The sequence below is a fragment of the Bos javanicus genome, chromosome 21, assembly GCF_032452875.1.
Source record: "Bos javanicus breed banteng chromosome 21, ARS-OSU_banteng_1.0, whole genome shotgun sequence".
Lineage (NCBI taxonomy): Eukaryota > Metazoa > Chordata > Mammalia > Artiodactyla > Bovidae > Bos > Bos javanicus.
In genome coordinates, this window is record NC_083888.1 from 55,830,242 (window position 1) to 55,847,654 (window position 17,413).

The 17,413-nt window shown below is 39.5% G+C and overlaps 1 protein-coding gene across 1 annotated transcript in view; it reads right to left on the bottom strand.

The window, feature by feature from the left end:
* Positions 1–17,413, bottom strand: part of CATSPERB (cation channel sperm associated auxiliary subunit beta) — a 123,622-nt gene that overhangs the window by 86,912 nt on the left and 19,297 nt on the right. The window contains 1 exon segment of the mRNA XM_061394167.1: positions 9,808–9,903. Within this exon segment, the coding sequence (XP_061250151.1) occupies positions 9,808–9,903 (96 nt within the window).

The following is a 17,413-nucleotide window of genomic DNA, read 5'->3' on the forward strand; positions in this document are numbered from 1 at the left end:
GTTTTGCCAAGATAATACACTAGTCATAGCAAACACCCTCTTCCAACAACACAAGAGAAGACTCTACACATGGACATCACCGGATGATCAACACTGAAATCAGACTGATTATATTCTTTGCAGTCAAAGATGAAGAAGCTCTATACAGTCAGCAAAAACAAGACCAGGAGCTGACTGTGGCTTAGATCATGAACTCCTTATTGCCAACTTCAGACTTAAATTGAAGAAAGTGGGGAAAACCACCAGACCATTCAGGTATGACCTAAATCAAATCCCTTAGGACTATACAGTGGAAGTGAGAAATAGATTTAAGGGACTAGATGTGATAGACAGAGTGCCTGATCAACTATGGATGGAGGTTTGTGACATTGCACAGGAGACAGGAATCAAGATCATCCCCAAGAAAAAGAAATGTAAAAATGCAAAATGGCTATCTGAGGAGGCCTTACAAATAGCTGTGAAAAGAAGAGAAGCGAAAAACAAAGGATAAAAGGAAAGATATTCCCATTTGAATGCAGAGTTCCAAAGAATAGCAAGGAGAGATAAGAAAGCCTTTCTCAGCAATCAATGCAAAGAAATAGAGGAAAACAATAGAATGGGAAAGACTAGAGATCTCTTCAAGAAAATTAGAGATACCAAGGGAATATTTCATGCAAAGATGGGCTCAATAAAGGACAGAAATGGTATGGCCCTAACAGAAGCAGAAGATATTAAGAAGAGGTGGCAGGAATACACAGAAGAGCTGTACAAAAAAGACCTTCACAACCCAGATAATCATGATAGTGTGATCACTCACACTCATCTAGAGCCAGATATCCTGGAATGTGAAGTCAAATGGGCCTTAGGAAGCATCACTACGAACAAAGCTAGTGGAGGTGATGGAATTCCAGTTGAGCTATTTCAAATCCTAAAAGATGATGCTGTGAAAGTGCTGCACTCAATACGCCAGCAAATTTGGAAAACTCAGCAGTGGCCACAGGACTGGAAAAGGTTGCTTTTCATTCCAATCCCAAAGAAAGGCAATGCCAAAGAATGCTCAAACTATTGCACAATTGCACTCATATCACATTCTAGTAAATAAAGTAATGCTCAAAATTCTCCAAGCCAGGCTTCAGCAATACATGACCGTGAACTTCCAGATGTTCAAGCTGGTTTTAGAAAAGGCAGAGGAACCCGAGATGAAATCACCAACATCCACTGGATCATTGAGAAAGCAAGAGAGTTTTAGAAAAACATCTATTTCTGCTTTATTGACTATGCCAAAGCCTTTAAGCTGTGGAAAATTCTAAAGGAGATGGGAATACCAGACCACCCGACCTGCCTCTTGAGAAACCTGAATGCAGGTCAGGAAGCAACAGCTAGAACTGGACATGGAACAACAGATGGGTTCCAAATAGGAAAAGGAGTACGTCAAGGCTGTATATTGTTACCCTGCTTATTTAACTTATATGCAGAGTACATCATGAGAAACGCTGGGCTAGAGGAAGCACAAGCTGGAATCAAGATCACTGGGTGAAATATCAATAACCTCAGATATGCAGATGACATCACCCTGATAGCAGAAAGTGAAGAAGAACTAAAGAGCTTCTTGATGAAAGTGAAAGAGGAGAGTGAAAAAGTTGGCTTAAAGCTCAACATTCAGAAAACTAAGATCATGGCATCTGGTCCCATCATTTCATGGGAAATAGATGGGGAAACAGTGAAAACAGTGGCTGACTTTATTTTTGGGGGCTCCAAAATAACTGCAGATGGTGACTGCAGCCATGAGATTAAAAGATGCTTACTCCTTGGAAGGAAAGTTATCACCAACCTAGACAGCATGTTAAAAAGCAGAGACATTACTTTGTCAACAAAGGTCCATCTAGTCAAGGCTATGGTATTTCCAGTAGTCATGTATGGATGTGAGAGTTGGACTATAAAGAAAGCTGAGCACCGAAGAATTGATGCTTTTGAACTGTGGTATTGGAGAAGACTCTTGAGAGTTCCTTGGATGGCAAGGAGCTCCAACAAGTCCATCCTAAAGGAGATCAATCTTGGGTGTTCATTGGAAGGACTGATGTTGAAGCTGAAGCTCCAGTACTTTGGCCACCTGATGCGAAGAGCCGACTCATTTGAAAAGACCCTGATGCTGGGAAAGTTTGAGGGCAGGAGGAGAAGGGGACGACAGAGGATGGGATGGTTGGATGGCATCACTGACTCAATGGACATGAGTTTGGGTAAACTCTGGGAGTTGGTGATGGACAGGGAGGCCTGGCATGCTGTAGTTCATGGGGTCGTAAAGAGTTGGACTCGACTCAGTGACTAAACTGACCTGAACTGAATATTCCATTGTATATTAGTACTGTGTCTTTTTTATCCATTTATCTGTTGATGGACTTTAAGTTGTTTCCATGCCTTGGCTATTGTAAATAGTGCTGCTATGAACATAGGAGTGCATATATCTTTTTGAATTATAGTTTTATCTGGATTCATGCTCAGGAGTGGGATTGCTAATAATTGGTAATTCTATTGTTAGTTTTCTGAGGAACCTCTATACTGTTCTCCACTAACTGTGTAGGAAGGTTCCACCAACAGTATAGGAAGGTTCCCTTTCTCCACACCCTCTCCAGCATTTAATACATGTAGACTTAAAGAAATATATTTATTTATTTGGTTATGCTAGGTCTTATTCTTTGATTTTTGTTGTGGCATGAGGAATCTGGTTTCCTGAGCAGGGACTGAACCTGGGCCCCCTGCATTGAGGACATGGAGTCTTAGCCACTGGACCACCAGGGAAGTCTCTGTAGCCTTTTTAATGATGGCCATTCTGACCAATGGGGCTTCCCTGGTGGCTCAGATGGTGAAGAATCTGCCTACGATTTGGGAGACCTGAGTTCAATCCCTGGGTCAGGAAGATCCCCTGGAGAAGGGAATGGCTACCCACTCCAGTATTCTTGCCTGGAGAATTCCATGGACAGAAGAGCCTGGCAGGCTACAGTCCATGTGGTCACAAAGAGTTGGACATGACTGAGTGATTTGGATTCTCTCTACACCATTGTGACCAATGAGAAGGTACCTTATTGTAGTTTTGACTTGCATTTCTTAAATAATTCATTATTTCTTTCTTTTAAGGGTTTTAAAGAAATTATGTAAAGGAACTATTCCATTGTTTAAAAAAATAGGTGTATCACCTCATTTTTCATCAGTTAAAAATAGGTTGATTCTTATTTTCCAAAGTATGAGGAATGAAGGTTAATTTCCTTGAAGGGGGCCTGGCAAGGTCATACATCAGAAGAGCATGTGATGTGGGAGATACCTGTTTTGAACATCTTTGGGAAATACAATTGGCCACAGGATCTCTCCCTAGAAATGGCTGGATCACAGGGTTTGCACATTTATAACTTAGAGAATAACTTCTGCTTTGAGAGGCCCCATATTTCCTTTCTGTTCACTTTCCCAATCCCATAGAGACAGCAGGAGATATAGATAAATGAGAACAAATTTGGAACAGCAACAGAGAATGGGAAAAATTGTCATCAGTGGCCAAGACACTTAGAAGGATTTCTGGAAGATACCAAGGAGTCAGGGAGAGACTAACAGGAAAAATCAGTCAGAGGCAAGACATTTCCAACCCCTCAACCCAGCAATCTATTCTTAGATATACAAAGGGTTGGAGCTGGACAAAGTCAAAGTTTAAAGCATGAGGAATGGGAGAATTTATTTTTCTGAAAAAAATGAGAAAAGAGAATATAAAAAGTAAGCCAGGAGAGTTTGACAGAATACTGCTGTCTGAATTTCAAAAATAGTCAAAAGACTTTTAAGAACAGAGATGCAGTCACTCCATAGGTGTTTACATTTCTGCAACATGAATCTTCTCATCAAATTTTCAATAAAGTCTGCTATAAAACCAAAAACAGTATATACTGCAGTTTGGGCAAAGTAAGAAAAGGAACTAAGTTTCCATCTAGGTTGACATAGTGTAGCACAGGTACGGCCAAGAAGGAAAAGAGACACAATTTATAACCCAATTAATTCATCCTGAAATTCAAAGAAATCTGGGGCAAGGCGGCTGACTTTCCAGGTTGTAGCATGTGTGTACAGACAATTAATGACCATATCTCAGAGGGCAGGGAGATTTGAACTTGCATCTGGAACATGACTCCATTGACTTGAAAATGCCTCTTTACTGATGTGCTGTATTTTAAGTGTTTTAGGAATGAAGGAGTGATTAAAAGTCTTGACTGGTGAGAAGCTATAAAGGAGACAGAAAAGTGACTGATATGAAGGTGACTGGTGATTGTGATTAACAGCAATTTCAGTGAAGTGGTCTAGGCTGTGAATCAAAGATTAGGAAGTAGAGATAATACTTTTCAACATCTCTTTTGAATTTAGGAATGAATAAAGATTCCCAGCTGTAACTCCAACCTTAATACTTATTGCTACTTCCCAATGTTTTCTCCGCACGTCTTCAGCATCTCAGTAAATGATACTGTCATCTACTTGACTACTCAAGTAAGAAATCTAGGACTCATCCTTAGTATCTGTTTCCTTCGTCCCCATTCCACCTGGAGGTCATATCAGCTCTATTTTCAAACTGTACCCTGAGCACTGTGACTTCTCACTGTCCCCACTGCTCAGCCCAAGTACTCCAGACCATCTCCTGCGTGGAAAGTGGCAGCAGCTGCCCACCAATTTCCTTCATTCCATCTTGTCATCTGCCCTCAAGAGTCCGTTCTCTACATGGCAGCCAAAGTGATATTTTTAAAAAGAATAAATCAGTATCATTCTCTTGCTTAAAACATTTCAACAGCTTTTCATTATGATTAGAATAAAACCCACACTTTACTGTGACCTCTGCCCATCTGTCTAAACTCATTACACAACACTCTGTCATTTACTGTGCTCCCACGACACTGACTTCCTCTCAGTTCCTCAAACAGATGAATCTCCTTTCTGTAACTGGAAACTTTAAGAACTTTTAATTTTCCACGGTGGCTGCATCAATTTACATTCCCACTGACGGTGCACAAGAGTTCTTTTCTCTATATCCTCACCAACACTTGTTATTTGTTGACTTTTTGGTAACAGTCATTCTGGCAGGTGAGGTAGGAGCTCACTGTGCTTTTGATTTGCATTTCCCTGATGATTAGCAATGCAGAGCATCTTTTCAAGTGCCTGTCAGCCATCTGCATGTCTTCAATGGAAAAATGTCTACTTAGTTCTTCTGCCCATTTAAAAAATAAGGTTGTTTTTATATGGGTTCTTTGTATATTTTGGATGTTAGCCTCTTATCTGATATACTGTTTGCATATATCCTCTCCCACTCAGTAGTGGCCTTTCTGTTTTGTTGATAATTTCCTTAACCCTGCAAAAGCCCTTTAGTTTGATGAAGACCCATTTGTTGTTTGTTTCCTTTGTGTGAAGAGAAAGATCAAAATATTGCTGTAAGCTGGTACCCAAGAGCATACTGCCTCCATTTCCCTCTAGGAGTTTTATAGTTTCAGGTCTCACATTCAAGTCTTTAGTCCATTTTTGAATTACTTTTGAATATGGTGTGAGAAAGTAGTCCAGGTTGATTCTTCTGCCTGTAGCTTTCCAGTTTCCCCAAAACTAATTACTGAAGAAGTTTTCTTTCCCTGCACTGTACTTCTTGCCTCCTTTGTCATAGATTCATTAATCATGTAAGTGTGGGTTCATTTTTGGGCTCTCTTCCATTCCACTTATCTATGTGTCTGATTTTTTGTGCCAGTACCAGAGTTTTAGTTACTATAGCTTTGTAGTACAATTTAAAATCAAGGAGCATTATGCCTTTAGCTTTGCTCTTCTTTCTCAAGATTGTTTTGGCTATTTGGGGTCTTCTGTGTTTCCCTACAAATTTCTAAATGATTTGTTCTAGTTCTGTGAAGAATGCCATTGGTATTTTGACAGTGATTGCATTGAATCTGTAAATTGCTTTGGGTGGTATGGTCATTTTAGCAATGTTAATTCTTGTTTTTTTTTTTTTTTTTAATCCATTCAGCCACTGTCTTTCGGTTGGAGTATTTAGTCCACTTAGAGTAAAATTATTGATAGGTATGTATTTATTAGGAGAAGGCAATGGCATCCCACTCCAGTACTTTTGCCTGGAAAATCCCATGGATGGAGGAGCCTGGTAGGCTGCAGTCCATGGGGTCGCTAAGAGTCGGGCATGACTGAGCGACTTCACTTTCACTTTTCACTTTTATGCATTGGAGAAGGAAATGGTAACCCACTCCAGTATTCTTGCCTGGAGAATCCCAGGGACAGAGGAGCCTAGTGGGCTACCGTCTATGGGGTCGCACAGAGTCGGACACGACTGAAGTGACTTAGCAGCAGCAGCATGTATTTATTACCACTTTGCTCATACATGATTATTTAAAGTTGATAATCTATTAAGTTTGATGATATCTTAAGGAGGTCTGACTGAGGTTCTTTTCCAATTACTGCCTCTGCACTGGGACTAGAAGCATGTGAGATTTGGTGTGTGTTCTTTAAGAGCAGTCTCTGTTTCCTACAGTTCTCTGGCTCTCCCACACACAAGCTGCACTGGGCTTCAAAGCCAGATGTTCTGGGAGCGTGTCTTCCCTGTACATCGGTCTAGGGAGCCCGATGCGGGGTTTGGACCCCTTGCTCCTTAGGGAAGACCTCTGCAGTTGTGATTATCCTCCCATTTGTGGGTTGCCTACATGGTGGTATTGGTTTTGGCTCTACAGTGACTCTATCCCCGCTCCTACTCATTTTGTGGTTCCTTCTTTAAATGTTTACTTGTGGGAAATCTTTTCTGCTAATCTTCTGTTCACTCCATAGAGAGTTACTCTGTAAATAGTTGTAATTTTGGTGTGCCTATGGGAGGAGGTGAGCTCAGGGTTTTCCTGCTTTATTTTGGCCATGAATCGTCATTACTTTTCTTAAAGCTACCCAGGTGACTCTTTCCATAAGATGAAATATTTATTTATTTTTACTCTGGGCTTCCCTGGTGGCTCAGAGGGTAAAGAATCTGCCTACAATTCAGGAGACCTGGGTTCAATCCACTAGCAACCCACTCCAGTATTCTTGCCTGGAGAATTCCATGGACAGAGGAGCCTGGTGGGCTACAGTCCACAGGGTCACAAAGAGTCAGACACAATTGAGCAACTAACACTTTCACTCTCACTCTGCATTCTACATAGCACTGTATCAAAGTGGGAGCAAAAGAATAAACATGAAAAGGGAAGGTGAGGAAAATGAGGATAAATACAAAATCCAGGACTGAGGTTTTTTCCTATATACAATAGAGTCACAAAGAGTCAGACACGACTTAGTGACTGAACAACAATAGCACTATCAGTTCAGTTCATTCACTCAGTTATGTCCGACTCTTTGCGACCCCATGGACTGTAGCATGCCAGGCCTCCATGTCCATCACCAACTCCTGGAGCCTACTCAAACTCATGTCCATTGAGTTGGTGATGCCATCCAACCATCTCATCCTCTGACATCCCCTTCTCCTCCTGCCTTCAATCTTTCCTAGCATCAGGGTCTTTTCCAGTGAGTCAGTTCTTTGCATCAGGTGGCCAAAGGACTGGAGTTTCAGCTTCAGCTTCACTCCTTCCAATGAATATTCAGGACTGATTTCCTTTAGGATTGACTGGTTGGATCTCCTTGCAGTCCAAGGGACTCAAGAGTCTTCTCCAATACCACAATTCAAAAGCATCAATTCTTCAGTGCTCAACTTTCTTTATAGTCCAACTCTCACATCCATACATGACTAAAATGCACTATAGGTGATCCAAAAAATTGGGCAATCAATCAGACAAGTGAAAAAGAAAACCCTAATCAGTTGTATTTCTCAGCATTTGTAAACTTAAAACAACCAATTTTTTAATGAAAAAATACAAATGTTCTTACTAACACTGAACAAAACTTTTTGCTTGATGGTTCTCATAGTGTGTGATGCAATAAATACAACCTTCTATAATATCTCTACAGAAGATGCAAAAACTGACTTTATAAAGCCATTGTTTATGATGACCCCCAATATGGCTATAGAAAAAATATAATTCCATATTTCTATACCAGTCTTTTGTTGTTGTTCAGTTGCTCAATTGTGTCCAACTCTTTGCGACTCCATGGACTGCAGCGCACTTCTGTAGTGATTAGGTGATGGCTTCTCTGTCCATTACCTACTCCCAGAGCTTGCTCAAACTCATGTCCATTGAGTTGGTGATGCCATCCAACCATCTCATCCTCTGTTGTCCCCTTCTCCTCCTGCCTTCAATCTTCCCCAGCATTAGGGTCTTTTCCAATGAGTCAGCCCTTCACATCAGGTGGCCAAAGTATTGGAGCTTCAGTTTCAGCATCAGTCCTTCCAATGAATACTCAGGGTTGATTTCCTTTAGGATTGACTGATTTGATCTCCTTCCTGTCCAAGGGACTCTCAAGAGTCTTCTATAGCACTACAGTTTGAAGGCATCAATTCTTCAGTGCTCAGCCTTTCTTATTGTCCAGATCTCACATCCATAAATGACTACTGGAAAAACGATAGCTTTGACTAGATGGACCTTTGTTGGAAAAGTAACGTCTCTGCCTTTTAATGACACTGTCTAGGTTTGTCGTTGCTTGTCTTCCAAGGAGCAAGCATCTTTTAATTTCATGGCTGCAGTAACCATCTGCAGTGATTTTGGAGCCCCCAAAATAAAGTCAGCCACTGTTTCTACTCTTACCCCATCTATTTGCCATGAAGTGATGGGACCGGATGCCATGATCTTCATTTTTTGAACACTGAGTTTTAAGCCAACTTTTTCACTCTCCTCTTCCACCTTCATCAAGAAGCTCTTTAATTCCTATTTGCTTTCTGCCCTAAGGGTGGTGTCATCTGTGTATCTGAGGTTATCGATATTTCTCCTGGAAATCTTGATTCTAGTTTGTGATTCATCCAGCTTGGCATTTCTCATGATGCACTCTGCATGTAAGTTAAATAAGCAGGGTGACAATATAAAGCCTCGACACACTGTTTTCCCAATTTGGACCCAGTCTGTTGTTCCATGTCTGGTTCTAACTGTTGCTTCTTGACCTGCATACAGATTTTTCAGGAGGCAGGTAAGGTGGTCTGGTATTCCCATCTCTTGAATTTTCCACAGTTTGTCACAATCTACACAGTCAAAGGCTTTAGCAGAGTCAATGAAGCAGAAGTAGATGTTTTTCTGGAATTCTCTAGCTTTTTCTATGATCCAATAGATGTTGACAATTTGATCTCTGGTTCCTCTGCCTTTTCTAAATCCACCTTGTACATCTGGAACTTCTCAGTTCACATACTGTTGAAGCCTAGCTTGAAGGATTTTGAGCATTACTTTGCTAGCATGTGAAATGAATACAATTTTGTGGTAGTTTGAACATTCTTTGGCATTGCCCTTCTTTGGGATTGACTTCCCTGGTAGCTCAGATGGTAAAAATCTGCAATGCATGAGACCCCAGTGATTCCTGGGTCGGGAAGATCCCCTGGAGAGGAGATAAACTACCCATTCCAGTATTCTTGGGGTTCCCTGTTGGCTTAGATGGTGAAGAATCTGCCTGCAATGCAGGAGATGTGGGTTTGATGCCTGGGTTGGGAAGATCCCCTGGAGGAGGGCATGGCAACCACACTTTGCAGACCTTTATTAAAAATTACCCATGTATATTTAAATCTTTGCCTCATCAGATTGTGAGCCCTTGAAGAGTCATGATTATTTCTTAACTATCTCCAGCACTTAGCAGAGTACAGCATATTATAGTTTACAAAATTTGTTGAAAGAATAATACAACTTTTGCTTTATTTTACCTCCTGGCATTTACCTCGAACAGTATCCAGTAGTGTTCCTTCAGTGGTATAAATATTTAATCCATATTGTAAAGTGATTCTTACTAACCATTCTTCTACAGCTGCAATATCTGAAAACAAAAGGCAAGCAATTAGTTAGTTTTTTTTGTACGTCATGCTGGTGAAATTTAAGACTATTCGAACCTGGATCTCCTGCCTGACAGGCAGATTCTTTACCATCTGAACCACCAGGGAAGACCCATATGAACATTACTAACAACAATTATCTTTTATTTCCCTATCATTTTGATTAGACTTATATATGTTTTACTATAAACATTTTGATGATAAAATAAGGACAGAAGAATTATGAAGTGATCTTATCAACAGAGTAATGAACCCAGAGAAAAATATTTTAGAGTATAATTTTTCTTGAGAGCTGTTGTAACTTGGTAAGAAGCAAACTGTGATACTTCAAGTGAAGTTGTGTAATACTTTTTGAAAGCAGACCATGGTTAATTAAAATACTTAGCATATCAGAAGTTTCCAGTGGATAGGACTATTTCGCTGCTGAGGGAACCAGTAGAGTTCAATCTCTGGTTGGGCAAAAAAAGGCTAATAAAATTGAAAGGAGAAATAAATCCACACAACTGTAGCTGGTCCCTTCAACACTCCTCTTTAAGTAACTGACAAAATTAGTGAGGATATAGAAAAGCTAAATAACACTATCAACCAACTGATCCAATCGACTTTAATAGAACACTCTATTAAAAAAAGAACTTTTTAATAGTACTTTTTTTTTTCAAGTGCACAGGGAAGATTCACCAAATGATCATACAAAATATATTCTCAGAACATAATAGAGTCAATCTAGAAGAATCAGTAACAGAAAGATATTTGGAACATTCCCAGATATATGGACATTGTACAACAGATTTCTAAATAACACATGTCAAAGAGAAAGTGACATGGGGAATTAGAAAATAATTTTAATTGAAAGAAAATGAAAACACAACGTACAAAAATTTATGAGATGCAGATAAAGCAGTGCTGAAGAGAAATATATAGTAGTAAAATATTTATATTAAAAAAGAAAGATCTCAAATCAGTTATCTGAAGCAGTAGTAACAGCCTTATAAAGTGTCAAAGAGTAAATATTTAGGTCTTTGTGGGCCATGTGGTCTATGTCTCAACACTTCAACTCTGCCATGGTAGCACACAAGCAGCTATAGAAAACATAAATAAATGAGCATGGCTGTGTTCCAATAAAGCTAATTTACAAAGCAGGCAGCAGACCAGATTTGGCCTGGAAACTGTAGTTTGTCAACCTTTGATCTAAAGGTTCCCAACTTAAGAAATTATGGAAAAAAAGCAGCAAGTAAAATGTAAAGGAAGTAGAAGGATGATATAAAGAGTAAAATCAATGAAATGAATAGAAAAACAATAGCCATAATCAATGAAATCTAAAGATGATTCTTCGAAAGCATCAATAAAATTGATGAATTTCTACCAGACTAATCAAGAAGGAAATAAAGATGCAAATTACTCATATTAGAGATGAAATATGGCACATCACTACAGACTCTTTATGGTTAATGAAAGAACATCACAAAAACTTATGTTATAAATTCAACAACTTAGATGAAATGAAGTTTCTTAAAAGATACAAATGACTGAAACTCACTTCAGAATAAATAGAAACTTCGAGTACTTCCATATCTATTAAGGAAATTGAATTTGTAGTTAAAGTCTTCACACAAAGAAAACTCCACACCCAGAAATCTCCACTGGTGGTGAATCCCAAACATTTAATGGGCTTCCCTAGTAGCTCAGATGGTAAAGAATCTGCTAGCAATGGGAGAGATCTGGGTTCGATCTCTGGGCTGGGAAGATCCCCTGGAGAGGGGAACAGCAACCAACTCCAGTATTCTTGCCTGGAGAATTCCGTAGATAGAGGAGCCTGGCAGGCTATAGTCTATGGGGTCACAAAGAGTCAGACACAACTGAGTGACTTTCACTTTCATATAAAAATTCTTTTTTTTTTTTTTAAATTTTATTTTATTTTTAAACTTTACATAATTGTATCAGTTTTGCCAAATATCAAAATGAATCCACCACAGGTATACATGTGTTCCCCATATAAAAATTCTTACATAATATAGGGGGGAACTCTGCTCAACTCATATTTATTTATGTATCTCCCTTTTTAGAAAGCCTGCAAATTTACTTTCTGACCAGATACTTACCAGTCAGGATTTCAAAAATCACAACAAGCAAATCAAACACCTGTGAGATTCTGGCAGTGCCCTCCTGTGTTTCATTTTGGCAATTAAACCAGAACTCCCTTTCAAAGAAGCTTCTGTGCTGTATTTCCTAGAATGAGGCTCATTGTTTTTCCACTTGAACTCACCCACTTGAAAAGCAGACCCCAAAACCAAGAACTCAGTCCCAATATCACCACATAAATCATTTTCATTCTAGCAATTGTACAGTTAATGACCCCCCAAACTCCTTTATTTAACAGAATGTTTCAAGGCAAGGTAAAATTTCTAACACCCTTGTCAGCATCTGCATCTTCTGTGGGAATCAGTAATATTTCACCCGTAAAGTCCTGGAGATGACCCCACCTGGCAAGCAGAGCCAAATCTTACCAGGGAGTAATATGGACAAAGAGCTCCTTGCTGGTCCCAAAACTGCTGTCAGACCCAGAAACAATAAAATTACTCCTTACTCATAAACACTGTCCAACAGAGAGGCTACCATAAAACTTAGAAGCCCATCTTTCTGCGCAGTTTTCTGGATAAAAAAATTTTTTTAACTCTGTGATTCAGACCAAAAGATGATTATTAAAAAGAAAATCAAGAAATGGAAACAAGTTTCTAGTAAAAGCTTCCTAGAAGACAGATTCCAATATGATAAAAACAATCTAGATAAGTTCTTTTGTCTAGAGGAATGCAATATTATCAGTCTCGTACACAAGCCCTCCTGAAACTCCTTAGTAGACAACATTTCAACTCAGAAATCCAAGTGAAAATACCTTTGAAACGAAAGAAGTGATGTGGCTGGGAAACCATGTGCACCTTGGCGAACATTTTCCTAACCCACCAAGAGCTTGGGTTTTCTGGTAAGATCACCAGCTTTCTGGTCAAAGACATTCTTGAAGTCATTGGGAACAGAGGATTGGAGATTTGGTGTCTGAGCCCATGTGTTCTGGGTTCCATATCTGGGGCTCAAGAGCCAACAGGATCCTGTGGGACTCATGTAAGGTTTTCCAAGGTGACGAGATTCTAAAGTTCCTAAAGCTCAGTAAGAACTCAAGGCTGGTATCACCTGTGCTGGGCTTCCTTGACTCCTCCCAAAATTCTGTGCACCCTTGGTTTTCAACTTAAAGCTGAGCACTTTTAAGCACTTTAAGCACCAATGTTCATCAGCCCCAGCATCCTAAACAGCTGAGCAACTCATGTGAAAAAGCATTACCAGATACCAAAATGAAATAAAAACATTACAAGAAAATAAAATGCCAGATTGATAACTCCAAGAACCCACTAGCCAAATGAGTCTAGCAATACACAAAAAGGATAATGCATCATAACTAAGAATTGTTTATCTTAGTATTGCAAGGCTGATTCAGAATTCAACATAAATCAATGGAATCCTCCATATCAAGAGATGAAAGAAAAAACTCCTTGTAATCATCTCAATAGATTCAGAAAGAGCATTTAACAAAATTCAACACCAATTCATGAACTCAGGAAATTAGGAATAAAGGGAACTTCCTTAGCCTAATAAAGGGCATCTGCAAAATACCTACATATAACAACACCTTAACCTAATGAGGAAAGGTTGAATATTCTCTCCCAAAGTTGGAAACAAGGCAGCGATATGCTCTCTCACCATTCCTACTTAGCATTGTACTGGAGTTCCCACCAGTACAATAAGGCAAAAATAAAGAAGTAAGTACATAAGAAAATAAATATGTAAATAAATAAAATGAATACATATTAGAATGGAAGAAATGAAGTTATCTCTATTTCTAGATGGATGATTATCCATGTAGAAAATCCCAAAGAGTATAAAAGGCTGTGCATGTGTGCTAAGTCACGTTAGTTGTGTCTGATTTTTGCAACACTATGGACCATCAGGATCCTCTGTCCATGAGATTCTCCAGGCAAGAATACTGGAGTGGGTTCCCGTGCCCTCCTCCAGGGGATCTTCCCGATTCAGGGATCAAACCAGTGTCTTTTGTCTCCTGCATTGGCAGGTGGGCTCTTTACCACTAGCACTGCCTGGGAAGCCCCATACAAAAGGCTACTTGAATTAATAAGTAAATTGAACAAAGTTGCAAAATAAAAGGTCACATTACAAAAATCATTTGTATATTTATATATTATCAATCAGTTCAGTTGCTCAATCCTGTCCAACTCTTTGCAACCCCATGGACTGCAGCATGACAGGCTTCGCTGTCCATCACCAACTCCCAGAGTTTACCCAAACTCATGTCCATTGAGTTGGTGATGCCACCCAACCATTTCATCCTCTGTTGTCCCCTTCTCCTCCCGCCTTCAATCTTTCCCAGTATCAGGGTCTTTTCAAATGAGTCAGTTCTTCAAATCAGGTGACCAAAGTATTGGAGTTTCAGCTTTAGCATAAGTTCTTCCAATGAATATTCAGGACTGATTTCCTTTGGGATGGACTGGTTGGATCTCCTTGCAATCCAAGGGACTCTCAAGGTTTTCTCCAACACCAAAGTTCAAAAGCATCAATTCTTCGGTGCTCAGCTTTCTTCACAGTCCAACTCTCACATCCATACATGACCACTGGAAAAACCATAGCTGTGACTAGATGGATCTTTGTTGGCAAAGTAATGTCTCTGCTTTTTAATATGCTGTCTAGTTTGGTTATAACTTTTCTTCCAAGGAACAAGCATCTTTTAATCTTATGGCTGCAGTCACCATCTGCAGTGATTTTGGAACCCCCCAGATAAAGCCAGTCACTGTTTCCATTGTTTCCCCATCTATTTGCCATGAAGTGATGGGACTGGATGCCATGATATTAGTTTTCTGAATGTTGAGTTTTAAGCCAACTTTTCACTCTCCTCTTTCACTTTCATCAAGAGGCTTTTTAGCTCCTCTTCACTTTCTGCCATAAGGGTGGTGTCATCTGCATATCTGAGGTTATTGATATTTCTCCCAGGATTCTTGATTCCAGCTTGTGCTTCAGCCAGCCCAGTGTTTCTCATGATGTACTCTGCATATAAGTTAAATAAGCAGGGTGACAATGTACAGCCTTGACGTACTCCTTTTCCTATTTGGAACCATTCTGTTGTTCCATGTCCAGTTCTAACTGTTGCTTCCTGACCTGCATACAGATTTCTCAAGAGGCAGGTCAGGTGGTCTGGTATTCCCATCTCTTTCAGAATTTTCCACATTTTGTTGTGATCCACATAGTCAAAGGCTTTGGCATAGTCAATAAAGCAGAAATAGATGTTTATCTGGAACTCTCTTGCTTCTTCAACAATCCAACAAATAACAATTGGAAACTAAGGTATTAAAAATAACCATTTAAAGTAATACCAAACCCATGAAATACTTAGATACAAAATTTTAAAAAGTATAGGTACTATTTCTATACTGAAAACCACAAAACCCTGATGAAATAAATCAGTGGAGATGTAAATAAATGGAGAGATATACTGAGTCCATGGATTGGAAGACTGAATAGTGTTAAGATGTCAATTCTCCCTAACAAATCTATAGATTCAATGAAATTCTGATTAAAAAAAAATTTTTTTTTTGCAGAACTAAAGAAGTTGATGGTAAAATTTACAACGGAGTGATAAAAGAACTAAAGGAACAAAAGAAAAAGATTGAAAAACATTGAAGGGATACTATTACTCACTGTAAGCTTATTATTAGTTCCCTGGTAGCTCAGACAGTAAAGTGTCTGCCTACAATGTGGGTAGACTTGGGTTTGATCCCTGGGTCAGGAAGATCCTCTGGAGAAGGAAATGGCAACCCACTCCAGTAATCTTGCCTGGAAAATCCCACGGACAGAGGAGCATGGTAGGCTACAGTCCATGGGGTCACAAAGAGTCGGACATGACTGAGTGACTTCACTTTCATTTTCATAAGCTTATTATTTATAAAGCTAAAGTAATCAAGTGTGGTATTGGTAAAGGATAGAGAGTTCAAAAATAGCAACTCATTGGAGACAAAATAGCTTTTTATGACAAAGATATGGGAATTAATGGATATCCATATTTCCCCCATATTTACCTCTGTCCATATAATGTGCAAAAATTAACTTAAATTTAGTCATAGGCCTAAATACAAAACCTAGAACCATAAACTTCTAGAGCTTTTATGTGGGACAGGCAAAGATTTCTTAGCTATGATGCCAAAAGTAAAATCCATAGGAAGAAAAAACTGATAAATTAGACTTCATCAAAATTAAATCTCTGATCTACAAAGAACATTCTTAAGAGATTAAAAATATAAGCCTGAGAGAAAATATCTATAAACTGTATATCTGATAAAAGAGTTATATCAGAACATATAAAGAACTTGAAAAAATTTGAATAGTTAACTCACCAAATGGCAAATAAGCCCCCCAAAATATGTTCAATTCATTAGTTATTTGGCACATGCAAATTAAAAACATAATTGAATATCACTATACACCTATGTCCGCAAAGAGTCAAACACAACTGAGCAACTGAACCGAACTGATACACCTATTAGAATGGCTAAAGCAAAATACATATGTATTGATACATATTAAAAATGTATATATATTTATATACATACTATATAAATATACACATATATATGGATTTCCCTGGTGACTCAGTGGTAAAGAATCTGCCGGCAATGCTGGAGATGCAGGAGACTCCAGTTAGATCCCTGGGTGGGGAAGATCCCCTGGAGGAGAGCATGGCAACCCACTCAGTATTCTTGCCAGGAAAATCCCATGGACAGAGGAGCCTGGTAGGCTACAATCTACGGTGTTGCAGAGTCAGACACAACTGAAGTGACTGAGCGTGCATGTACACATATGTATCAGTTCAGTTCAGTTCAGTCGCTCAGTCATGTCCAACTCTTTGCGACCCCATGAATCGCAGCATGCCAGGCCTCCCTGTCCATCACCAACTCCCGGAGTTCACTCAGACTCACATCCATCGAGTCGGTGATGCCATCCAGCCATCTCATCCTCTGTCGTCCCCTTCTCCTCCTGCCCCCAATCCCTCCCAGCATCAGAGTCTTTTCCAATGAGTCAACTCTTCGCATGAGGTGGCCGAAGTAGTGGAGTTTCTGCTTTAGCATCATTCCTTCCAAAGAAATCCCAGGGCTGGTCCTTCAGAATGGACTGGTTGGATCTCCTTGCAGTCCAAGGGACTCTCAAGAGTCTTCTCCAACACCACAGTTCAAAAGCATCAATTCTTCGGCGCTCAGCCTTCTTCACAGTCCAACTCTCACATCCATACATGACCACTGGAAAAACCATAGCCTTGACCAGACGAACCTTTGTTGGCAAAGTAATGTCTCTGCTTTTGAATATGCTATCTAGGTTGGTCATAACTTTACTTCCAAGGAGTAAGCGTCTTTTAATTTCATGGCTGCAGTCACCATCTATAGTGATTTT